We start from the raw sequence: 26,883 nt of genomic DNA, 5'->3' as shown, positions 1-26,883 counted from the left end.
TAGTTAGTCTCCATCTGTTTACATCCACAAACCTCCTCTGACAATGAATGGAATTTGTCCAGTGTAACGTCACAAGGTGTCACAGTAGCTGGAACGTATAATAACCAACATGTGATGTACTTTGTACTTCAGGGGGACAATATCTATGCGAGACAAAGAAGGCAAACAAGACTATCGCTTCATGCCAGAGCCGAACCTTCCGCCCCTTATTGTGTATGACAACAAGTCTATAGAGAGCGCCACCAATGTTAAATCTGCTGTAAATATTGATGAATTAAGGCAATGCTTGCCCGAGTTACCTGAAGCGCAGAGGCAGAGACTAGTGAAGGATTATGGGATCAAGCTGGAAAGTGCAATCAAATTAGTGGTAAGTGATTTGCATTAAGGGGGTACTATACACCCCTGCCCAATTTTGTGCCTATTTTTGCATTTTTCTCAAAATTATAGCACTTTGGGGACAAGTAAGATATGTATATTATAGGGGCAAGGACTACAACTACTGCGCTGGAAATTTTATTTCAGCACAGACAACAGTTGTGGAGTTACAGTCAAAAATGAGGCAAAACCAATATTTGATCAATAAATCAATAACTACTTGTTTGAGTTGCTGAATTTTCAGTATAGTAGTTGTAGTCCTTGCCCCTATAATATACATATCTTACTTGTCACCAATGTGCTATAATTTTTGAGAAAAATGCAAAAGTAGGCACAAAATTAACCAGGGGTGTAGTACCCCCTTAAATGTAAAAGTTATAATTTCTGATTTATTTGTGTCCGAGAGAGGGGAGGTCTTTAGTGAAAAAGTTTGTACAGGGATGTGCAGCAGATTCGTCATGTATTTTGCAGGCTCTTCAATTTCAAAAAACTGTTTTAGATGAGGTGCTTTTAAACAATTTTCAACACAAAAATCGGAAAAGATACTAATTTTTATTGGTTTTTTTTAGCAAAATGCATGTGAACATTTTTCAGAATTTAGCAAATTAAGACTTTAAAAAATCTATATCTTCAATATGAGAGGTCAAAATTTTCAATTGATCGTTGGCTTTTCATCCTAGCTACATACACTTAAAGTATTAGATTTATACAATTTACTGTTAAATTTCAAAAATATCAAATTGTAATCATTTGCCATAAAATGTGTATATCACAAATTTCAAAAAATTAAAATTATTTGATATATATATTTAAAAATGTAATTCGATATGTCTGATGTCCTCTCAGGTCCCATAAAAAATATGTGGAAACATCGCTATCCGAGCCCTTAAGCTTAACTTTAAATAATTTGAAGTCCAGGAATTTGGTACAGTTTTGGGTCTCTTTTTCGTAACATTTTTTCTAGGGGGGTTGTATCATTGTATCACAGCTGCACATTTCTGCTCAATCCAAAATCAATCCTTTTTTATTAGAACCTGCTGATATGATTTGGAAATTAGTACAATAATAAACATAGCATTTTTTCCATGGCATTACCTTTCTACTTCTTGTCACTTCAGTGGCGTGATCAAGGTGGCGGCTGAAGCCCCCTGGGTTTTCTGAAAAAACATGCAAATTCAGCTTATTTGGGGCACATTTAAGCTACTTGGATGCACTCCAAGCCTTCCGGAGTAGTCAGGTTCTGGACCCGCCTATGCACTTCATGATCAGAGGCGATTGCCAATATATTGAACATGCCCTAGCTACAGTCGCGCATTCCAGGGTAGCAGTTTCCTGAACATGCCTGTGCACTATATCGGAGGCAATTTGCCAATATATTGAACATGCCCTAGTTACTGTTGTGCCTTGCAGGGTAGCCATTTTCGGACACATCTATGCACTACATCGGAGGCAATTTGCCAATTTTATTGAACATGCCTTAGAATGCCCCAGCATCAAATTACAAGCAGTTGATTTCAAAGCAATTTTATTTTTAACAACATCTAGTTGCGCCTTCCAGGGTATCCTTTTCTGGACACACCTATGCACTATATCGGAGGCGATTGCCAATATATTGAACATGCCCTAGCATGCCCCAGCATCAAATTACAAGTAGTTGACTTTAAGGCAATTTTATTTTTAGCAACTGTAACAGCTAGTTGTGCCTTCTAGGGTAGCTGTTTTTTGGGCACACCTATGCACTTCATTGAAGGCAATTGCCAATTATATTGAACATACCCTAGCATACCCCAGCATCAAATTTGATTTCTAGCACAATTTCCAGGGTAGCCGTTTTCTGGACACACCTATGCACTACATCAGAGGCGGTTGCCAATATATTGAACATGCCCTAGCATGACCGAGCATCAAATTACAACCAGTTGACTTCAAAGCAATTTTATTTTTAGCAACAGTCGCTCCTTCCAGGGTAGCCGTTTTCTGGACACACCTATGCACTACATCGGGAGGCAATTTGCCAATATATTGAACATGCCCTAGCACTTAAGACTAGCATGCCCCATCATGAAATTATGACCAGTTGACTTCAAGGCAATTTTATTTCTAGCAACAGCTAGTTGTGCCTTGTAGGGTAGCCATTTTTTGGGCACGCCTATGCACTTCATTGTCATGAAGGCAATTGCCAATTATATTGAACATGCCCTAGAATGCCCCAGCATCAAATTACAATCAGTTGACTTCAAGGCACTTTTATTTCTAGCAACAGCTAGTTGTGCCTTCCAGGATAGCCGTTTTCTGGACACACCTATGCACTACATCGGTGGCAATTGCCAATATGTGACCCATTCAGACAAAACCAGTTTTGACATTTCATGATTTGAAGAAAGCATGGCACTATGAGCTTCAAAATGATACCAAAATTATATACATAGCATATCTTTTCAAGATATGGATAATTTTGTAAATGATACCTTGATATTTTTGCCGAACTGTTAATCTGAATAATGGGCTAATTCGTTTCCTGCTTTACACAGGATTGAATAGTTCAACAGCCAATTATTGATTAAATAAACCTCTTTTTAATAAGTACTTACAAAGATTTGAAAGTCCATACAGGCCCAAGGTCAAATACCATGAAATTATTATGGGAATGTCATCTTTAAAGGCCTAAAACTCAAAAACATGCCTGGCGACTTATATATATTAAACATGCTAGGCCCCCCCGCATCTGGACCAGTTGATGTCAAGGCAATTTTATTTCTAGCAACAGCTAGTTGTGCCTTCCAGGGTAGCCGTTTTCTGGACACACCTATGCACTTAATCAAATTAGGCAATTGCCAATTATATTGAACATGCCCTAGAATGCCCCAGCATTATAACCGTTAACTCCAGGGCAAGTTTATTTGGTAGCAACAGAGGCTGGTAGCAATTTATAATCGCTATAGATGGCAATTGATGAGTATTGATCTTGCTGTCACTCACTGTGACAGATACAGGCATAAGAACTAGGTAAATCACTTGATTTTGTTATCATCTGCTCCATACTTTGTCTCCATGTACGTCGCTTATTTTGTGATTAACATCATGTAATGGCTATTTTACAAAATTTTACAAATTCTTTCCCTATAGAATGAAGATGACTTGGCTGAATATTTTGAGGCAATATTGACAGAGAAGCCTGGGAGAGACGGGCAGAAGGTGGCTAATTGGATAACAACAACGCTATTACAAGAATTACACCAGGCTGACATACCTGTGTCACAAAGGTATAGTGGTTTTGCTATTACAAGTTTGGCATTAATTGAAAAATCTATTGGCCATTTGCGCATTTCTTATAATTCCATTGAGCTAGGACATGAAAATATCTCAACGACACTGCACATGGGCAGTGGCATCAAGTGATCCAAACTAAAATATCAGGAATCAGGATGTATAGCTATGTGTTACTCTATGTGTACCTGTTGGGTACCTTGGTGACGGGTGTATCTGTGCAGGCGGACGCAATAGGAATTTTGTTGTGTACGTACAAGCCAGTCAACAGCCATACAAGTCAGATTGCAAATATTTAATTTTCAGTCACTTTTTATAATTTACATCTCTTGTAGCCCTATGAAGCCAAGCACTTTAGGAGAACTTTTAGACTGTGTTTCTGATGGGACAATATCTATTAATAATGCCAAGAAGCTAGTAGAGGTTATATTCCAAGGTGAAAGGAGACCAGTAAAAGAGGTGAGCATCCAGCCAGGTCACTGCACTTTATGTATATATCCACATGCTCTTGTGAAATTTCACGAGAAAGGGGATGATTTGTGATGAAGAAATGTTGATTTGCAAAATCCATACACCCCATAAAAGACATGACCTGAATCTTTTACACAGGGACTGTGAATTTTTTTAATGGGGTTACCTGAATAGGTGACTTTATTTGAATTCTACACTATCCCTGTGGGGGAGATTATTTTCAGATTCGGATCATGTATTCCATGGGTTGTATGGATTTCAACTGAATTTCAATCGATACCATCAGTACTAATTATGGCGATCACAGGAACTTAAAATGTTACAGTTAAGCATTTTTAATTCATTTTTGTGACAATTTGACATTGTTAAGGGTAGACGAGGAGTTGTTGGTCGAAGCAGCCGAAAAATCGATTTTTATTGTCTAAATCAATATATTATTGAAAAATAACACTTTGATGTTTTGCAAAAGTTCATTCTACAAATCATATACTTTGAAAACTTGCTTAATTTATTGTTGTTAATGAGTTATGTACATTTTACAAAAGTGTTGTTGTTTCAGCCCTCATTACAACATAACTCAAGAACCACAGAACCTACAAAAGTATTTCTGTGATATTTGAATTCTTCTACACGCTCGCAAGGAAATGAGTAATGCAATTTGTGCCAAAGCTCACTACCATTCGCAAGATGTTGTGAACTACCAAATCACAACACTTTAAAATAGTGTATTACCTTAATCCTACAGGTTTCATTAATATTTTGATTTGTCCCCATAGCTACAAATTTCATTGACCTTTCTATGGCTACCTAGGGAACAACTCAAAAGATCAATGACACCTATATATGTAACTTGTTTCATCTCATAGCTCACCCCCTCCCTCTGTCTGTACTGAACAAACACAACTGGATCAAAATAACATTGGGCTATTCTAGAGTCTGAAGTTTACCGTTTTCTAAAATCCATTTTCCGGGTTTTAATCCGTGCTGTAACATCAACTTCAATATGCTCTGATTGGAATATTCTCAGGATAATAGGCCGACTGTTACTATGTTTGGATGGATAGGGGGTTCATGCCTTGGTAATATACCTTTATTTCGGTATTATTAAACAGCATTTTTTATCATAAAAATTGACACACACAAGATTGTTTTTAACATTTATTTCTCTTATCTTTTAACAATTTTTGTCACGTCAATGTCATTTTCCGTGTTGTACCTCTGATTCCGTGATTTTTTTTTCCATTTTCCGTCTTCGGACTCTAGGCTATTCCAATTGAAATCTATACCCCTCCTGTGGAAGACATGACTTTTAATCTTTTACACAAGGGGTGTAGATTTCAGATAGAGTAACCCATTCAGGGAACCCATTTGAAATTCACACTCCCTGTGTGGAAGATAAGGTCATGTCTTCCACAGGGTGAAATAACCCATTGATGTTTTTAAGGGTGTCGGAGAAACATGACTAACTTCTAAGGGTAGACGCGGTATTGTTGGTCAAAGCAGCCAAAATATAGATTGTCAATATCTAAATCAAAATATTATTGAAAAATAACACTTTGATGCTTGGCAAAAGTTCATTCTACAAATCATATACTTTGAAAACTTGCTTGATTTATTGTTGTTAATGAGTATGTACGTTTTACAAAATGTTGTTGCTAGCCCTCTTTACAACTTAACTCGAGAACCACAAGACCTGCAAGACTTCTACACGTTTGCTATGAAATGATCAATGCAATTTTTGCCAAAGCTCACTACCATTCACAAGATGATGTGACTAACCAAATAGCAACAGTTTAAAATGGTTGCTAACCTTAACCCTCTAACCTCGTTTGAAGGTTGTCATCGATCTTTTGGATTGTACACTTATTATTGTTTCACCGACAGGCATTACCTTAGGTCAAGATATGGAATATGGAATTCATTTTGCATATGTGTGTCTTGTATCATATACAGATCATAGAGGCTAATAACTGGGCTCAGATTACAGACAGAAACCAGATAGAAGAGTTATGTCAACAAGTCCTGGAGGAAAATCCTTTATTGGTAATTACCCTGTCTTGTCTTTATGTTTTAACTCCATGGGCACTACTGCGTCTTTACATAACCGCTGGTTGGTCGATTACATGATATAATCACTTAAATAACCAATCAAAATAGAGCTTTTAAGATCTCTTGGCACTTTTGAGCCTATCCCCTTTACCACTACTGACCATTCTTACCATAAATCGCACTACTGAAAATATTGAACCTGCCTGTCATCCATCGCACGGTAGAGGATAGTAAAAACAAAAATTCCTTTTGTTTATTCTCTAATTAAAGGGAGGATTTAGTATAATGGTAAATTAATTTTTCTTGGAGAAACAAAGTGACATTGACTAATGGCTAACATTTTGAAAAAAAGAGTTAAGTAATATGAATTGAAGAATATTTGTACATCTGTTTTTTTTGTGTGTTTTTTTTCAGGTTAAGAAATACAAGGCTGGGAATACCAAACTGATCAATGCACTAATGGGCTCATTACAGAAGAAAACTCAGGGTAGAATTGAACCAGGAACCACCTTAGATATTCTCAAGAACAAACTTAACAGGTGATGACAGGTTTTGATAGAAATTTGAATCTTGGGATTCAAATTTAGATAGACAAAATATGATGCGCGCGCGCATACTGCCAGGCAAAAAACAATGGAAATTGAAATTGTGATGATGTGTGCACATACTGTCAGGCATTGACGTCAGAAGTCAACTCATCTATAGACAATGTAATTATATTGGTATTGATGAATGCAATATATCTACTGCTGATGTTGGTACTGATGAAGGAACTATACTATGATCAGCTTGTAATAGACAGGAATCATAACATTGTGGATTGATATAGAACAGCGGACATACAGCGCAGCACCTATGCGAACTGGGATTTGTGTGACTCAAGCATGCTTTTGTGCAATAACAAAAAACGAATAATTTTCACCTATAACGATCTGATTATAGTTTAGCTACTGCTCATGCTCAGTTTTAGTGCTGGTACTGATGAAGTGGCTATCTACCAGTACTGCTGACACAGGTATTCATGAAGTAGTTATCTGGCTACTCCTGATGTTTCAATGATGGCTTTCTTTTTTTATTTGATATGTTCGGGTTTTGACAACCCTGGATAACCCAAGAAAGCCTCTATTGAAGCTTACTTTCATTGGGGTCCATTTGAACAGCGGAAGGGTTGGGAACAGTCAGGGATTAACACTCTACTCTTTTCAAAACTGGCTGCGAGATACAGGTATGGCTCTCTGTACACAGGACTTCGAAGGACGGAGTACTTTCATGATTCATTTACCGAATTCTAAATGAACCATGGGGAGAGTGGAAGTCTACAGAGGTTCCAAATTAATATCAGACAATTTTTTTCCACAAGTCAATATCCCAGCTGATACTGGTATTGATGAATTATTGATGGCTGATAGCAATCTATCCATATTTAAATGCTAATACATTTACTATCAATGACACCATTGAAAACAAAAACCTAGCTGACATATCGAGGGTTTAGGACCAGAAGGCTTAAGGCCCTATCTGCAGTGGCTGCCCTATAGACATTTTGATAATTTCTGCATTCTATGTTGTATACAATTTTAAAATATGACATCTGACAGCTATAATTAAAGACAGAGAAAAAAAGAATTTATCGCGTCTGACGTCATCTGTCAATCAAATTCGAGCACGGTTTGTTTACAAATGTCGCGATGCTGAACACGGTGCTATAACCGGTCGCCTTATTGTTAATTTTGCACTTTCAAACATGCAAACCATCTCAAAAGTTAGGTCTTTATAGTAGGAAACTTTCTTTGGCGAAGGCACCATGTCAACAATGCCATGAAAAGCTGGTTTTTGCCTTGTAAAAGTACGTAATTTTTCGCCATTTGCTGCTGTTTCTTTTCTCCGATCAGCACCAGATAGATCGGTCTTCCTTTTACGCACTCGCTATTAACCTGTGTTAACCAATCAAGGATCGTAATTGACACTGACATCAGACGCAATAAATTCTTTTTATCTCTGTCTTTAATTATATTGTAGGTAGAGTTTTCTTGCCTTAAACCTCCGTTATGCTGTGTGTTGAGAAGAGACTGCTTCTGGGTACAGGTTGTTAGTGTTGGCAAATGAGGACGAACCTATTCTTCAAATGTTATTTGGATAAAACAAGTAGTAATTGTCTTAAATTTGTGTTAAAAGGACATTTTGTGATCCACAGCATCATCCCCAACTTTTTTTTAAAAAAGTTCAGATTTTTTATACCACTGGAAACCTTTGGCTACATACGTTTATGTACCAAATACTTCTTGCAGATTAATTCGTTTAGCAAAAATATTGTGAAATTTGAATTGCCTTCTGGTACACCAAAACAAATATTGTCTATGGAGCAGTGTAATACACATAATCATGCATTTAAACTGAAATTTTGGGAATAAGCTTCTTTCGTGGATATCTACTGAAAAATGTCATAATAAGAGGATGCTAGGATCATTGAGATGGAACAACCAATCTTTCACCTTGTGATTTTATTTTATAAACATTGTACTCATATGGGAGCGGACACTACGAATGAGCCGTAAACTCGGCAAATTGTATTCCGAGATACAGTGCAAAATGTATCCGAAGGTTGTATTCATAGGTGTCTCAATTAGGCGCGACATGTTTCACATTTGATAGCGTTTAAACCAATCAATAATCCTATTGCTGAAGAGGATCATAATCTTATATAGAATCATTAAATAGATCTAGTCTTTGTTTGCTTTGGCTAAATCCTGTTCAAGTGGTGGGTTACAATTACATTGTATTTTGTCTAGGTATGTATAACCAACAATGACAATGAGAAGACATTTCTGAACCTTGTTGACTTGGGGATGATTTGAAATGACCGCCAATTATGACTTTATTACCAGCAATGTGGAAAAAGAGACATGTGTAGAACCTAAATAAGGTACCATTTTGTTGAAGGAGCAGATTTCAATCAACTATAACCCCGCTTCTGGATATCGTTTGAAATCAAATGATATACTATTTTAAAGCTTATGTTATATTTCCTAAACACAAAATAAAACAAAATTGACCGGGGGCCGACTTTATGGCTGATTCGTAGTGTCCAGTCACATACAGACAGTTGAAGGTCCATGGACCAATCAACAGTCTCATTCACACAGACTTAACCAGAAGTGGTCAACATTTTAGTACTAGATGAACCCAGTGAAATTTTTGGGATGTTTAGTTTGGATTTTGAAAGCCAAAATATGCCTAAAAATTACTGGTCACACAGAGCTCATGGAGCTTTATACCAAGGCCCAAACTTTGACTGCAACCGAGTTATCGGTGTCGCCACACTAAAGGCATTTTAAAGGACATGTAATGTGTTATCAGAAGATATACATAATGAAATTGAAATGTGTTACTTTTGTTTGTCACCAATTCATAGATGGAGTAGTACCAAGATGTATGCCCCTGCTAAATAAAATCACACCAACAACTCGCATAATACCAATTATTATTTCAATAAATGTATATTTTTATTGCATAATAAAATGCCTCTGTTGTGTCTTTCATTTTAAACATACAGATTAAGGTATTTACACAAAATAATGAAAGTAAATTGCTACCTTTTCTACTGCTTTCTGTTCTGCAGCGGTCAGTTGCAGTCCCTGCCCCCCAGGACCCGGGGACTGAGGCGGGGACGTAATTTTGGAAACTGTTACAAACATGTAACAGTCCTGGCCAAGTCCCTGCGGGGCGGGGCAATATTTTCTTGTACATCCCCGGGCACGTCCCTGCCCCTAACCCCGGGGCAACCACCGAAAAGATCACAAAATGTGCATGAATTCCGAGACTCGAATCATAGTATCAACGAACCTGGATTCCCCATGTAAATGGATAGAACAGATCAGTGTTTCCCCCACTTACGACCCTGCACAGTTGAGATGACTCTTTTATAACTTCCTGAGTAGATCCCAGGCCCTTTCAAGATGCATTACATCCCCGTATAAGTCCCGGCAGTGCGGGGACCAAATGAGCTGTTACATCCCAGGCTAAGTCCCGGCTAGGTCCCCGCTATTGCCCGGGTCCCGGGGCGGGGAATGCAATTGACAGGCGCATTAAAGTGAAGTAATAATTTCACTTGTCATAATAGTTGGTGCTGTCATCGACATTCAATTATATCGACATGCCTACGGAAGATGCACTCATAGAATTTACTTAACGTTGTTAAGAAATACAGCAATCCCACAAAATGAATGATACTGCATTTGTCCATAGATGATAACTGTTACACACACAGACACAATGTTAGTTAGTCATGTATGTGAGACTACACCATGTAATCATGTTTAGAATTTTGTTCACAAAAGTTCTAAACCCAAGATGGGGTCTACACTTTCAAACCAGACTGTATCATCATTATCCCACATAAGCAGTTGATTGTACACTTTGCACATGGTAGCATAGTACTCTTTATTAGTTTATCATATAACTTACACATTATTAACCCCATGAGAACTACCTGCCTATTGGTCAAAATGGAGTTTTCATTATCAATTGGGCCAATCGGCATCATCGTTAGAATAATTTCACCACGCAAAAAAAATTGGGATGAATTAAAATGAAGATATCATGTAATTGACCAATTGGAGGCAATGTTAGATCGGCAGGTAGTGGTCAGGGGGTTAAAGGTTTACACAATACGGTCAACAAATCGAGGGGCTAGTACAACAAAGGGCTATCTACAAATTGAGCATTTCGATATACGATATCCCAGATGCAGATAGCCCTTTTTTTGCTCTAAACACCAGAGACCCCCTGCATTGCATACATAAACTCTATGGAAGGTTTGCCGATAGCCCTTAGTTGCAATCCATGTAGTTTAAATACAAATTTCAATGCAGATAGCCCTTTGTGTCCAGAATATTCCCAGTGTTCTCAATATCGCCAAAAATAAAGATAGCCCGGCCCCTTTGTTACACTAAGCCCTCGAAATGTGTTTACTAAAATGTTTTGACTCTTAATTGCACAAAAATAAATTGGATGTTTTTGTTGGTACATTGGCAATTCAAAATTTGCCATTTCAAAACTTAAATATTCTAACTTTTATAAGTGTAAAAATATCATGATTATTTCATTATTATATCCTTTCAAATAATCCCACAAACATTATTATCGTATAACTCTGTATATTTCATAATGTTAACTTTTAAAAGGTGAATTTTTGCATCTTGATATTTGTTGATATTCAGTGTTTTTCTATTGCAGTAAAAAAAGCTGGATTACTCCGGTTTGCAGATTAAAAAGGCCTCCAGCATTTGTCTGCTAAGACTAACTGATCTTCTTCCAGTATTTCTTTGGAATTTCTCCTTCAAAAAGTAGGGTATACTGGGAAAAAAGTCGGTTAAATCCAATAGAAACTGCATCAATGCACATCCCTGTGAATACACAATGTATGGCAGCAGATAATAACATTCTTCTGTAATTATGCGAATTAGGTACAAATGTATGCAGTGCCGATCATTTCTCTGTATTTTATCAGAGTAGAAAAATCAGAGTCGAGCAGCTATTTGCTTCTCATCCACAATAATACTGTACGACCAATAGAAAAACGCTGATCAAACAATCTTGAAAACAGTTCTACTGCAAACACCAGTACTGGCTTTCAAATTCAAAGAATCCCAAAGTTTTGAGAGCAATACCAAACCTTCATATGTGCCAGATATTTTCAACATTAGTAGTGTTTAAAGATTATACTCATCAAGTGCCATAATAATACAGCTAACTGACTGTAAAATGGAAAACAAATTATAGGTCTACATATTATTAGAACTTTTTGATGCAGAGCCGAAATCCAAATGTAAAAACCCAATATTTAACTTGCATCTTAAGTATTGCCAACATATTGTAACACTTCTTGGCCATATTATCTTGGTGGTACCACCACTACTGTAATGGATGGGAGCAGACACTTTTATCAGAAGTTTTCAGAAAACAGCTGGGAACGAAACTAAACCTATATGTAGGATACCACACCTATTCAAGCAGTTCACTCGGAGGTCAAAGGTTACTGGCAAGGTCAACTGTACATGTATGTAGTCACGCATCTGTAAGAGCTGCCACTCCTGGAAGTACCTTACCTGTATATACACAGAACATGTCATATGATGTAATTAATAGTATAGATATTTAAAAAAATGTCAATGGACTATGCCTTTGAATATCAACACACCCCCTGTGGAAGATTTCACTGCAATGATTCAGTATAACCCATGCATAATACTGTATTGGAAATCAGACAGTGGATCATCACCTATGAGGTCCTAAATATATAGTGTACCCCTACAATACCAGATTCCTATTTGCCAGCGAAGTGTTACGTGTAATCCAATTATCACTATGGCAACTGGATCACGCTTTTGAGTTCTGCACCAACAAAATCTATGGTATGTACTACCAAAGTCAAAAGGTGCGTGATCCAGTTACCAGGGAGTTACGTAACTACTTTGCTGGGGAATTGCAGCTGCCTGCAAAGGTACACTGTTGCTAGGTACTGTGCAGTACCAGGGGAGTACTGGTGTAGCACTAGTGCAGCTAGTACTGGTGGTTCCTGTGCAGTAGCAGCATTGGTACTGTGTAGGAATCTGTGTGTACCAGTCAGGTAGGTACATTGGCGACGATGTACCTGTGCATGCGTCCGCAATAGGAATCTTGTAGTGTAGTTCTAGATCTACTAAGAGAGACTCCTGAGTTTGCTCAGAGACAATAATCATCTTGTATTAGTTGAGTTGGCCTGAAGTAGCCTTTGAACTTTGCTAGTCTGGTGATCATAAACTCTGAAACTTGTTAAACTGGGTGATTCACAATCGAGTGCGCCTCCAGTGGTTGCTGGGGAGAGGCAAATATGTGCAGTGCATCATGGGAAAATGTTGACATCCAAAGCACATAATACGAATAAAACACAGTAACATTATTTGTCAATGTGTGTTTAAATGACAATATACTGATGTTACTTGCGAATACACACTAAAGAGACCGGACGACTGCATATCCGTCAGTACACGCTTTTCAATACGGAATAAATGTTAACCTCATCGTGACATCATCCAAGCAGCAAAATTCATTTCCCATTGAAAAAGCATGTATTGACGGATATGCAGTTGACCGTTCTGAAAACAATAATTTACAATTTTAGTAGATCCATTTTCTATCTATTGATCACACATAATACTTTAATTTTGTGGGGCCATTTTCAACATTATTATTATCACATTCGCGTGAAAATCCAATGGTGACTAGAACGGCAATATTGACCCTGGATGTCAGAATTTGATGGACAAGAGCAACCGCTGGCAGCGCATCATATTGTGAATTGCAAGAATTTGTTACTAGGCATGTCCTAGAACTCGTACACAGGGTCTGCCAACTTTCCCCAACCTCACCGACATGTACTACTAGTATCCCTCTTACCTTCCAATAATTCCAAGCTAGCACCTCCACCAGTACTGACATGGCTGACCTTATCTTCAGTACCCCATTTAGCTGCACATGTAGCTGTGTCTCCACCCCCTGAAGAGATACAAATATTATCATCATCAGTAAGGGCATGTGTAAGGATATGATTACAAGACATGGGATGTTAAATATACCCTGTGAAAATCAAAATCAAGGCCTTAGGTGCTGAATTTGTGACAATGATTTTTAATTAAAATAATTAATTTAAGTGATATAATAAGGACTTATAACATTGATGTACAGAGTTGTAACGTCTCAAATGACTTGATTCACCCCTAACCCGACTTGTCGCGCGCCTTGAGTCTAAAATCCCAAATAACTCGGGACTTCCTTTAGGACTTAGTTCTTAAATCACAAATGACTCAAATAGACTTGTCAGATCAATGACTCAACTTAAGACTCAAGCCATTGATGACTTGACTCGACTCAAGTTATTGACACAACTACAAGTCTACTGTATAGACCTTTTCAAATCAAAGTTTTCCAAAGTTCGTTATGGATGACCCCGTTTACAATTCCGGGTCATCGACGCTAATGCAAACGCAACTATTACGTCTGAACACAAATCTGCATGAAAGACACGGTCAAGCATTCGCTGTTGTAGTGCACGTTACAATATGACAGTTGCCAGGTCAACTGGATCACGCTTTCTTTTTTACGAACCACTGATCGAAATGATCACAACACAAAGCCTATGGCATATCAAAATTCGGAACAGGTGTATGAGCCCAGGTTTGGAGCAGTAACCAATGGTTATTTGCATTTTCTTTCTTTTGCTGTCACATTGTGAAGTGCCAAATAGTGGAAGTGTTAGTTCAATACCTTTAGAAAATAGTTCTCTGTGATGACTTGTTCATGTTGATTTGGGCTAAATATGTTGTATTTTCACTCAAAAGGGTATGTGATTCCGCTTGATTCATTGTGCACCAATTTGACCCCCTAGCTTACTGAATAAATACTGCGGTTAAAAGGTCTATTGTAACAAAATATTTACTTACCAATAATAGTGGTTGCTCCTTTCTCTGTAGCATGCACAACAGCATCCATTACTGACTTGGTTCCAGCTGCAAACTTATCAAACTCAAACACACCAACAGGCCTGCGTAGAAAGACAGAACAACAGTTTAGATCCATCAAGCCATCAACCAATCAATTAATCAATCAGTGTTAGAATCACACACATGCTTCTTGAAATTGGTATGGAAATTTAAAAAGAGGGAATTCTTTTGTTTTGGCATTATTATTGTTCAATGTTGTGAATTCATTCAATCCAATAGGCCATTTCAGAAAATTCCATAAGTTTGAAATCCTAAATATAACATGCCAATTCCCTCATCGTTACTGCTGGTTATGGTACTGCACATCAGTTCAACATGTGCAATGATGATGTCCGCAACAATATGTGCATCGTTTGCAATGGATTCCGAGACTGTATGTTTGTACAGAGTAAGCAAATACAAAGGTGTGATCCATAATCCCAATTGGCTAATTTGAGTAGCTCCTCAAATCTCAATGAAGTTAAATCCTGACCTATAGTAGGAATTCCAATTGAATGAACACAGCTTTCAACAGCTGTACTCGATACACCGCGATTGTATATCACACATGAATGCACGACCTTGGATACAATATTAACCAATCACAAGTGCGTTGGAATGGTTGGATTCACTTCCGCATTACTCATGCACAGTCGCATATGCTAGTGTACGCAAAAAAACGTCACGCTATTGTAAGCTGCATTTATTCAATTGGAATTCCTTCTATAGCTATATATTTATATGATATTCTGGATGCCACCCCTTGGTAAGTAGGAGAGCAGTAAAAACACCCCAGTTGACGTCGTCGAGGGGACTACAAGTACTGTTATGCGGGATGGTAAGTATAAACACATTGCAATTAAGATATGGGGTCTCTATATGAAATATATGCAGCAACCAGCCTTACCCATTCCATACAATAATCTTTGCTCTGCCTACTGCAGCATTAAACACCTCCACACTCTTAGGTCCACAGTCGAGTCCCTTAAAAAGATAACAAAAGAAGTAAAAACAATTGATTCAAACAGTTTAAGCAGAATCATTAAAATAAAATAATATTTTTACATTCATACCTGCTGATATTACATTTGAATATAATGATGAACAATTGGGTAAAAAAATTGAGCTTCTGGTAATATTTAAAAGTAATTTTTGTTAAATTGTGATTAATTATTTCTAAACCTGGCAGGCCTCTATCCCAACATGAAAATCACATGTGATCTGCTACCATGAAATGAACATAAAGTTGCAAGCTGGTAGTTTCGAGCAAGTTTTCAGCGAATGGTAAAATGCAAACTTTGCAAAGGAAAGTCGTATCAACATGGGGTTTTCAGTTTCTGAAAGCTGTCCTCTTTAGAAACATACGTAAAACTCATTTTTGACCAGGGTCAACATGTGACTCATTCCCCTTGATCATGTCACATATTTGAATCAAAATAAGTTCCTTTCAAACATATTCTTCTCATGATTTATATCTTGTCCTACATACCATCCATGGATCTTCAATGCCAGTCTGCAATGTTGCAGTGCCAGCCGCTGCATTCTCAGCAAATTTATCTCCAGTGACAAAGTCCTCCGGTAGATGGATCTTTACTCCATTCTTCTCAGCTTTCTCCATCAGTTTGTTGATGATCTTTGCACCTTCTTCATCAAACAGAGATTTACCAATCTAAAAACAAACAATTAATGGGTTATTTCCTACAACATCCAAGTTTTGTGGATCTTATAACTTTTTCCCAGTTAGAGTGTCATTTACTTGTCCACCCCCCCCCCTGCTTTGTTTTAAGGTGAGTTGGAAGGAAGGAGCCATATTGGCAGCGTACTTCTTAAATGTTGGCCCCCACACATATATGGGGCTTATGTTATCACCCAAATGATTGTCTGTTATGGCTGCCTGGCTGTCTGTTTAGCTGGCTGCCTGGATGTCGTTAATCCACTCTGCAGCTCAAACGCAATAACCGATCATCTTCAAACTTGGTATGGTGATAGTATATGGTGGTCTGATGTTCTGTATAATTTTGTGTCATGTTTTTGCATATTTATGAATATTAATGAGCTTATTTGCACATTTTCCCCAATTTTCATTAATCCACTTTGCTGCTTAAACGCAATAACCAGTCACCTTCGAACTTGGTATGGTGATAATATATGGTGGCCTGATGTGCTGTATAGTTTTGTGGCATGTTATTTGCACATTTATATTATTTGTAGTTACAAACCTTTGTTATTTGCACACTTTTGTGTGGGGACCACCTTAATTACAAACCGAGTTATGAATTGATCTTATAACAAATGTCATTTAGACTAAAGTAAAGTTTGTTTGGTTTATATAATGCTCGCGTAAATTCACATAAGCGTGCGCCAGTCAATGCATTACGCAACGCACAACTAGCGTAAGCATTGCGCCCCACTGTGTGCATGCCATTCTATATCAATAATGTTATGAGCCTTGTTTTTTCTGCCTTATATAAGCCAAACAAATTTTAGTACTGCACACCAGTTTCCCATGAATGTGAATCAGATGTCCATAACAGTCATATCTGATGAATCTATTCAACATAATTAGTTGATTTACTTTGAGCAGATAAGGTCACTTACATTCATGCCATGAAGAGTTTTGAGGAAGGTGAAAGCCATGCCACCAACAATCGCCATTTCATTTACTTTATCCAACATGTTATCAATCAGCTGAATCTTGTCCTTTACTTTAGCACTGAAATATGAAGGAGTTGATGCTAGGGTGTTAACTACTTATGCACATTGCACAGGATAACTATACAACAATTACAATAATTTGAGATTTTTACAGCTATTTTATTACCATTTTAATCAAATCTTCTTTCAAAGTCCTACCCCTTTGGAAAACCCTGGCTATGCCACTCAGAACTCTAATAGTACATGTAACCCCTCATGCAACTTCAGACCTTAACCCCCTGGACACTACCTACCGGTCATCTAACAGCATTTCTGATTGGTTGATAACTTGAAATGCTCATTTCAATTGCCAATTATGACTAGGCTTTAAACTATTTATGGTCAAACTTGCATTTGCAGATGATCTTATTAATATCCTCCTTGATTGGTTCAAAATTGGACACAATATTCATTTTGGCCAATCAGCAGGTAGTTCTCAACTAACCATAACCATCGCACTAACCATAGAATAAAAATAGTCTGCACACTATTTCACAAATTTCTGAATTGACTTTTTTGGTAAATCCCATAATTTCTTGCGGTTAGACCCAAGATGTTGTCATTTGACGTCACACCGATTTGCAATGCACAGAAAGGATTTTCACTAAACGACGTGCAATGATATATTGAATCAAAGCCTTGCTGTTCTCTTTATGGCAACCCTAAAGAGATTAGACCCAAAGAGTAGCAACTCTGCAATGTTTGCATGACACTCAGAGAGTGCAAAATAGTGTAGCTCCGGATTATTTCACCATTCGCCAATAGTAAACTTCAATTTAGAGTGTGTCCTTGTTTGCACTGTGTGTGTAATGTGTTGTGGCCATGTCACATGCCATGCGTACAAACCTTTGTGTTGCTCAACCTGGAAGTTGCAAGTTAAAGTTCAATATCGAGCTCATGCCAATAAATCGACTGCTCAGTGCCAGAAGTGGGCAAGTGCAATAGCTGCCCTGTGAACATTTGGCAATTTACACACATATCCACAGTGTACTCATATACACATGGCAGCTATTGCACTTACCCACTTCTGACACTGAGCAGTCGAAATGCCGGGGTTACAACTTACAATATTGACAAAAAGGGTTGTCGCTACACTGGTCAGTAGTAACAAGCACTAAAACTGACCAATTGAGCGGCACTCTAGAGAACAGGAGGACATGCCAACTGGCACTTGCATAGAGAAATTACTGTACTTTTTAGCATTCAAAACAGCTGGAAAGTGAACCATGAGAATATTTGAGACAGCAAACATTAAATATTTAGTACTAAATTTATTCAACATAAACCTGGTGACCAACCAAGATGACATATTTACCATAGCATTAGGCACAAGGCATTCACAGTCATGACTCTTTGGGTCAAAACTCAGCAGCAGCACTCTATCACACTATGTATTTCAGTCACATGTTACTTACCCACCAAGAATAGCCAGGAATGGCCTTTCTGGAGACTGAAGGGCCTTGGCAAAGTAGGCCAGTTCTTTCTTCATCAAAAACCCTGCTGCCCTCTGTGGCAACTCCACACCAACCATAGAACTAATAAGAGAAGCACATGAGTTGGAAATGAAAGAACAAAGAATAAACATTGAGAACCAAACATGGAATTAAACACATTCAGAAAAACATCATGAATAAATTGTATACATGTACATGTGTATAAGATGTACTGCTCACCAATACATGTTGCAAAGTCAGGTTGCAATGGGCTATTTGAAAGACATTACCTTAATATCCTACACAGGGGGTGAAGATTTCATATTGAGTCACAGATTCAGGTAACCCCATTTGAAATTCACACTCCCTGTGTGGAAGGTTAAAGACATGTCTTCTATAGGTCTATGGATTTCAACTGGAATGCCAGTTTTGCATTCTCCAGTCTTACCTATGTGCTCTGTGTGCCGTGCCAAATGCATCATTGATGTAAATATCACCTAGCTTGGACAATGATGCTCGGAATGCCTGCACATCTTCTGGCTTAGCTTTTACCTGGTAAGTAAAACAAGTCAATCAAAACATAATACTTTAAAACGTCATCCATCTAGGGATATGAACATATTTGTTTCTGGAATCGGGTGTTAACCCTGGAGTCCGAAGTTTTCCGTTTTACGGAAGAAAATCACGGAATCGGAGGTACAACACGGAAAATGACATTTTTGTATGATGTGACAAAAATTTTTAAAAGATAAGAGAAATAAATGTTAAAAACAATCATGAGTTGTGTATGTCAATTTTTATGATAAAAATACTGTTTAATAATACCGAAATAAAGGTATATTACCAAGACATGAACCCCTTATCTCCCTCCAAACATCATAATAGTCGGCCTATTTTCGTGAGAATATTCCAATCAGAGCATATTGATCGCGATATTGAACGCTTTATTATGCCATTAATATCATTGTTTATACATTTTAAGCTTTATTCATGACACAGATTTACAAATTTTACAACACGGATTACAACACGGAAAATGGATTTTAGAAAACGGTAAAAAAAAACTTCGGACTCTAGTTAACCCCCTCAGTATTACCTGCCGATCTAACATTGCCTCTGATTGGTCAATTACATGATATCTTCATTTTAATCACCAATCAGAATGGGTTTTTGCAAATAATTCATCCCAATTTTTTTATGTGGTGAAATTATTGTAACAATGTTGCTGATTGGTCCAATTGATAATCAAAACTTCTTTTTGACCAATAGGCAGGTAGTTCTCATGGGGTTAAGCTTGGTTTGGGTAGGTAGTTATTTGGTTTGTGTAGGGAGGTGCAGCTGGAAATCTGATAGTGAACCCATGGCTATACCAAGCGTCCAAGAAATTTTGACCCATCGCTATATCAAAAGTCCAAATTTTCAGCCAAATCCTGCATAAATTCCCCCCTGGTAAAGTGCCAGATATTTTACAAGTTTTTTTTCTTCAAATTTCTAAATGTTGGCTACAGTGAGGTAAAATTGGGCTATTTAAAAAAAAAATTGAGAAAAGTTTGAAAACATGACACATCCATATACCAAAATTGCCCCAAGAAAAACGGATCATTGATAAACCAAATGATCGAAAATGTGGCCCATACCATGTCTGCAGCACATCCTTGTATGGTCATTTGTACTGTGTACCACCCCTCCCCACACCAGGACTGAATGCATTAACCTCAACACTAACCTTCTTGCCTTCAGCATCTTTCATGCTGCCTTCTTCTTCCATGTGAAACCTGAGGTTCTCCAACAAGATGACCGAACCATCAGCAGGACTCGCACAGGCAGCCTCTACTTCAGCCCCAACACAGTCATTCAAGAATAGCACATCTCTTAAAATTCATAAAAAGGGCAAAATAGAAAATGAGTGAACTTACACATGGAGTAAACATTTTTGCTTATTTTTATTATACAGGAAGTGCTATAAAAGTGGAAACTTTTGATGTTATCAACAAAGTCTAGCCTAAGCCAAAAGTTTTTCTAGTTAAAATGATTTAATTAATCATAATTTGAATATTTCCCAGATAGAGTATACCACTGGTAGAGTATTACTAGGGTCTTAGCTAGAAAATGAGGTTTGGCAACCACTTGAATAAAATCGCTTGTCCTAATTTGACCTTTAAACATTTGTAAACCAGACTTCTACGGTACATTAGGGGGTCAAAGATTTCAAATATGTGTTGCTATGGCCTTGTTTTGCAAATCTGGTCTACTAAAAAGGTCAATAGCCTTTCTCAACTCCCCATCTAAATTGACAGGCAGATGGGTGGCTAGCTAAGACACTGAAGTATACTGTGTTATATTCCTGAAGTACATTGTATACACAGTGAGTGTTATACTCCTGTAATAGGCCTAGATATGAAAGGGTCTGCAAACACTGATCTTGATAAAGCTACTACCTTGCCAATAATTTCTTGAGCTCTGCAGCCACTGGTTTGAGTGAAAATTTATCTTGTCGTGTTCCGTTGGGTCTTCCAAGATGACTCATGAGGACCACAGATTTAGCTCCACCATCTAGAATATGCTTGACACTGGGAAGAGCTGCTACAATCCTGGAAATAAAATCAATGTACAACCGGTACACACAAGTTATAATACATTATAAAACCTGTACAAATGTTTTACTATATGTACGCAGGATATACAGGGTAAATAATCATGTCATACTTTTTCTGGTTAACTTCAGAACCACAAATTTTTTTGACCCAATTCAGTTTATTGTGTAAATCTTTGAAACTGAGAGTAATACAAACTGCAATTATAATCAAAACTAAAAATTTGAAAAAATGTATATAGTACAATGCAATATGCATATGGCCAGCATGCAAACTGGCCATGCAAATGTAATCAAAACTGTAAAAATTTTGAAAAATGTATAGTACGTACGCATATGGCCAGCATATCTAAATACAGGCCTACAAATACATGTACCTACCTTTGATTATTTGTGATTTGTCCATCTTTGAGTGGTACATTAAAATCAACTCTGAAAAAAAGAAAAAAACATATAATAACTAGAGTCAATAGAATCTGGGTACACAGCGAATAGCTACAATGTACCTGGCAAGTTGGCAACCATATTTTGACCTTTTGACCCCAAAGTAAACATTGACCTCTGGGGTCATAAATATTTTTAACATGTTTAGAATGTCGTTCCTGTTGAATCGTTCCTGTTGAATTTGAGCTCGATTAAGCCAATTTAAACATTTTTGCAAATTTGACGTTTTGACCTCCTTAATGACCTTTGACCCCAATATAAAAAAACCCTCATATACACCGAGAAAATGCATTGTAACAGTTTAAATTAAAAAAATCTACTATGCTTAGTTATGGAGATAAAAATTCTTAAAGTTATTAAGCTTAAAACCGGAAATGACGTCTAAATGACCTTTGAAAAAAAAAATAAAAAATACTGTGCATACATCGGGTAACACTAATGCATATATGAAGTTTATGTCACTCTGGTCTGGTTACGTTTTGAGATAAAAAAAATGAACATATTTGATGATTTTTGGTTTTTGACCGAAGCGACCCTTAATGACCTTTGACCCCGAAACTGTAGACACCCCAAAGACCCTGGTTAGTTGCAATGCATGTGTACTAATGACAACACTCTGCTATGTAATTTGTAACAACAGTGATTTTTTGAATATTTTTAGCTTTCAGACCGGAAATGACCCCTTAATAACCTTTGACCCCATATCTGTGAACACCCTAGACACTGGATATAGCCAATGCATATGTGCAAGTGACGTCATCGTGCTATGTAATTTGTGGCAGAAGAGGCATTTTGAAGGTTTTTGGTTTTGCACCGGAAATGACCCCTTAATGACCTTTGATCTCAAATCTGTGAACACCCTAAAGACACATGATATAAGCAATGCATATGTGCAAGTGGCGCCATTGTAGCATGTAACATGCAAGAGAAGAGGGAATTTGCAAATTCGCTGTGTAACAAAGTCATTATAAAAGTGAAGCTATCTGTAGAACACCTCTACTCCCCATTCCAGAAAAATACAGCACTAATTTTTTGGGATTAAAAAAATATGATCAAGTTCTGCCAAATGAAACATAGCTCAATCCTAATCATTCATTTATTTTAGTCCTAACTGGAGATAAAAGAAAAAATTCACTATTTTACTAATTTCTTGAAAAAAGAGCCAAAAACATGCATTTTCGGCGTGTTTTCTGACAATCGAGTCACAGAAACGGCATGTTTTCTGACAATCGAGTCACAGAAAGTCTAAACATTCAACCCAGTGTTTTGGATATAATTATTTTGTCCAAATTAATTAATATGTCATGTATGTTGCACCTGTGCTCACTATAATCAAATGCAGTAAACCTTTGATGACCGCATATTTTAAGTATACATCGCGTATTTACTGTGTTGGACGCACTTGTCTCTGATTAGCTGCTGAGGCGATCTGCTGTTGCCGAGTGGAAATTTATGAATGAACTGTATTCACCTGTTCTTCGGGCTCTGGAAATAGGGCTGTTGCCCTGTGATGCCCACACAATTTCATCCTATTGTTCACTGCATGATAACTTAGGTATGCCATGGAAAATACTTTAATTGGAAACTTGTTGCCAGAGACATCCAACTCCAAATGTAAATCTGTTGAACTTCTTGGCTAGGGCTTTATCCACTGCTGTCTTGAAGCAATTCATTGTTGGAGCATTTACTGTCTCGTTCGGCAGGTCATTCCCGGTATTTACTACTCTGTTGGAGAAGGAGTGCTCTCTAAGCCTAAGTCTTGAGTGCTGCTTCATGATTTTAAGACTACATGTATGTCCTCTGGTCACCGACGTGTGGCTTGTCATCATTTCAAACATGGCTTCTTTGTATCATTAATCCCATGCATGAGTCTGGATCATGTCGCCTCTCTTCGTAAGACTTATCTTTCAACTGTGGTGCTAACTTACTGGCCCTTCTTTGGACTGTTTCCACCAGCTGGTTGTCTTTGTGATGCAGAGGGCTCCCAATACAGTTTGCATCCAAGCAGGGTCTTACATGTAGCTAGCCACCCGCTGGCCGTCATTTTAGGCGGGAGTTTGCTCCTGGGGCGGGCAAAATTAATGCCTTTGACAGATACTATATTATAAATTGTATGTTTTGAGAAGCTAATTGACCTTTTTAGTAGACCCACTTTGTAGAACAAGGCCATATCAGCACATATTTGAACTCTTTGAACCCCCAATGGGCTATAGACGTCTGGTAAATGTTTTAAAGGTCAAATTAGGACAGGCAATTTTATTCAAATGACGGGCAATCCTCAATTTCTAGCTAAGACCCTGCATCCAAGTGAGGCCTTACTATGGTCTTATACTGAGTTCTCAACATGTCTTCATCAATGAAGTTAAAAGTCCTCCTAATGATCCCAACCATACTGTTCGCCTTCTTCACCACCATTGCAACATGCTTACTGAAGGTTAATGTTGAGTCGAACTTTACTCCAAGATCTTTTTCTTCCTGAAATACATCCAAGTTCCTTCTACTGTTTCCATCAGACATGCTGTATGTGTGAGGATCTTGTTGGTTGCCATAATGCATAGTGCCACATTTGGAGATGTTGAAACCAAGCTGCCATCGGTCTGACCAATCACTAAGCTCATCCAGATCTCTTTGCAGCTTGTTGCAGTCATCTTCATCTTGAACATGTGTAAAAACCTTGGTGTCATCAGCAAAAACCAAAACACAACTCTATACTACATCAGGGAGATCGTTGATGAAAATTTGGTCCCAAGACACTGTCTTGCGGAATGCCATTAAGTACATTGGTCCATGATGAAGATTTTCCATTTACCATCACTCTCTGTTTCCTTCCAGTCAGGAATGCCTCAATCCACTTCAGTAATGGACCGTCAATGCCATGTGTTCTTACATGTACTTTCTTCAATAGTCGCTGGTGAGGTAGGTACACTGTCAAACGCTTTTTTGAAATCCAAATACACTATGTATGTTGTACATGTATCTATTCCACCTCCCTCGTCCAGCATACTCGTCCACATTTCCATAATTTCTAGTAATTGTGTGACACATGACCTCCTTGGTCTAAAACCATGTTGGTCCTCGCTAAAGAGATTGTTGGCATTCAGGAACTCCATGACCTTATCTCTTACAATGGATTCCAGTAGTTTGCAGATCACTGATGTTAAGCTCACTGGTCTGTAGTTTCCTGGTGACTTGACACTCCCTTTCTTAAAAATGGCAGTAACGTTGGCAATCTTCCAGTCAGATGGAAGCACACCCTCACTCAGGGACTGGTTGTAAACTGTTGCAAGTGGAGATGCTATAGCCTCAGCTGCTTCTTTTAGTATTCTGGGGTGAAAACCATCTGGACCAGGTGACTTGGACGGCTGCAATTTCAATAATTTCTTCAGCACACAAACTGAAATTGTATTCAGAGTTTCTCCCTGGTGTCTGGTCTCAGGTTCTGGTATAGGCCTATTACTGGTATATATCCTTTTTAGTAAATACACTTGAAAAGAAAAAATTCAACTCTTCTGCTTTGTCTTCATCTGTACATGTATGCGCTGTGGACCCATCTACTCTAGTTAAGTCACTGATGCCGTACTTCACCTTTGTCTTAGAACGAACATACTTCCAAAAAAAATGTGGGTTTTCTTTTTATGTCCTCCGCAATCTTTCTCTCATACTCTCTCTTAGCTTTTCGAACTTCTTTGGTGGCAGCATTTCTGATACTACAGTAAGCTTGGCTTCACAGTCCCTGTACCGATGGGTGTTGGTGTATCTTTTCCATGCATGGTACTTTTTCTTAACTTTCTGTAATGCCTCCTTACACATCCAGAGCGGTTTCCGCCGTTTCTCTTGTCTACATTCTTGTCTTGGCTTCGATTTTGGTCTTTCCATGGCTTCATTTAACTTGTTGGCAAAAAGATCCCATGATTTACTTGTATCCATATTCTTTATTTCCTCCTCCCAATCTAAATCAGCCAACTCATTTCTCAGTGCTGTGTAATCTCCCTTATCAATTTATAATTTCAGAAAGAAATCTTTCAGGGCTATTATTGGCAGTTTCATCCACGTAGCAGAACATCTCTATAACAATCACAACATGTGGTCACTTTTACCAATTATGGGTTCCTGCTTTCTATAGCTCCAACCATTCCTTCTTCATTTGTGATAACAAGATCTAGTAAACTGTGTTGAAGTCTACCATTTGGAAAAGAAAGTTGTCTTGCAAGCAGTCTAATAGTGTCCAGCTGGGGTGGTTAACACTTACTGACTCTGCTTCGCCAGATTTTCCAGTCAATTTCAGGATAATTATAAAAATCACCAAGGGCAAGGCAAGGTCAGGATCATAAGATGGGAATTATTCCTGCTGCTGGCTTTAAAATTAATTGACACAAATTAGCATTATTAGGTTTGCTGCATTTGACTATAGCTTTTAATTTAGGCCCAACTCTGGGACTGACAGCAAAATACAGTAGCCCACACATGCACACCCCCACACGTGCACACTGAGTCACTGTCAATGAAATGACATGAGACTATAATGAGTGAATGACAAACTGAACATAAATAATTTTCAACTAGATTGTACATAAATAGACCTGCAATTCTTACCTTACAATAGCTCGTTTGCCTTTGAAATCGACACTGTCGATGCTCAACTTATTGAGGGCCATGTTGATTTATTTTCTGAGTAATCAGAAACAAAATTATGGATGAAAATCGAGAAAAAATCAGAGGTTGATGCTGGTACAACTGGTGTACGTGAGCTCCCAGATCAGTCGAGGTCAGCTGGCTGTAAATCAGGGACTGTCTTGACAAAATTTTCAATAGTGGCATAATTTGTAAACAGCGCCGGATTAAAATGCATTATTTTACTTGATAGTGAAGATAAATGTTGCTTATTTAGAAATTACATTACTTATAAATAATTCAACTATAAGAATTTTTTTATTTGAAATATAGAAACTATTAAAAAAACTTCTATATACAATTATGACAATGTCTTTTTATAGGAATAAAATCAGAGTTTTACGACGGTCCCTGCATCTGTTTTTAA

The 26,883-nt window shown here is 37.8% G+C and overlaps 2 protein-coding genes across 2 annotated transcripts in view; one reads left to right on the top strand and one right to left on the bottom strand.

Moving 5' to 3' along the window:
* Window positions 1-9,655, top strand: part of LOC140160824 (glutamyl-tRNA(Gln) amidotransferase subunit B, mitochondrial-like) — a 38,512-nt gene extending 28,857 nt beyond the window's left edge. Inside the window, exons 8-12 of the mRNA XM_072184134.1 lie at window positions 133-367; window positions 3,502-3,638; window positions 3,978-4,101; window positions 6,067-6,156; window positions 6,577-9,655. Coding sequence (XP_072040235.1) covers window positions 133-367; window positions 3,502-3,638; window positions 3,978-4,101; window positions 6,067-6,156; window positions 6,577-6,705 — 715 coding nt within the window. The 3' untranslated portion in view covers window positions 6,706-9,655. The remainder of the gene's footprint in view (window positions 1-132; window positions 368-3,501; window positions 3,639-3,977; window positions 4,102-6,066; window positions 6,157-6,576) is intronic.
* Window positions 9,656-10,749: 1,094 nt separating this feature from the next.
* LOC140160825 (phosphoglycerate kinase-like) lies at window positions 10,750-26,623 on the bottom strand. The gene is made up of 12 exons (XM_072184136.1): window positions 26,439-26,623; window positions 21,783-21,833; window positions 21,247-21,399; window positions 20,535-20,679; window positions 19,257-19,360; window positions 18,791-18,910; window positions 17,280-17,394; window positions 16,171-16,350; window positions 15,589-15,665; window positions 14,643-14,743; window positions 13,600-13,698; window positions 10,750-12,269 (listed from the first exon to the last, which is right to left on the bottom strand). The coding sequence occupies exons 1-12, from the start codon at window positions 26,498-26,500 to the stop codon at window positions 12,229-12,231; spliced, it is 1,248 nt and encodes a 415-aa protein (XP_072040237.1). The 5' UTR covers window positions 26,501-26,623; the 3' UTR covers window positions 10,750-12,228.
* Between the last annotated feature and the right edge of the window lie 260 nt (window positions 26,624-26,883).

This window comes from Amphiura filiformis, chromosome 9 (assembly GCF_039555335.1).
Source record: "Amphiura filiformis chromosome 9, Afil_fr2py, whole genome shotgun sequence".
Taxonomy (NCBI): Eukaryota; Metazoa; Echinodermata; class Ophiuroidea; order Amphilepidida; family Amphiuridae; genus Amphiura; species Amphiura filiformis.
Note: the sequence above shows the minus strand (reverse complement) of the source record. Positions and strands in the feature narration are given on the sequence as shown.

Bases quoted from the DNA above. Each gene is read 5' to 3' on its own strand.
- LOC140160825 (XM_072184136.1), bottom strand. From the start codon at position 26,500: ATGGCCCTCAATAAGTTGAGCATCGACAGTGTCGATTTCAAAGGCAAA. The intron at 20,680-21,246 runs GTAGTAGCTTTA...ATGAATTTTAAG, and splicing joins CTCAAGAAATTATTGGCAAG to AGATGTGCTATTCTTGAATG. The intron at 15,666-16,170 runs GTATGTAGGACA...TATCTTTTTAAG, and splicing joins GCATTGAAGATCCATGGATG to GGACTCGACTGTGGACCTAA.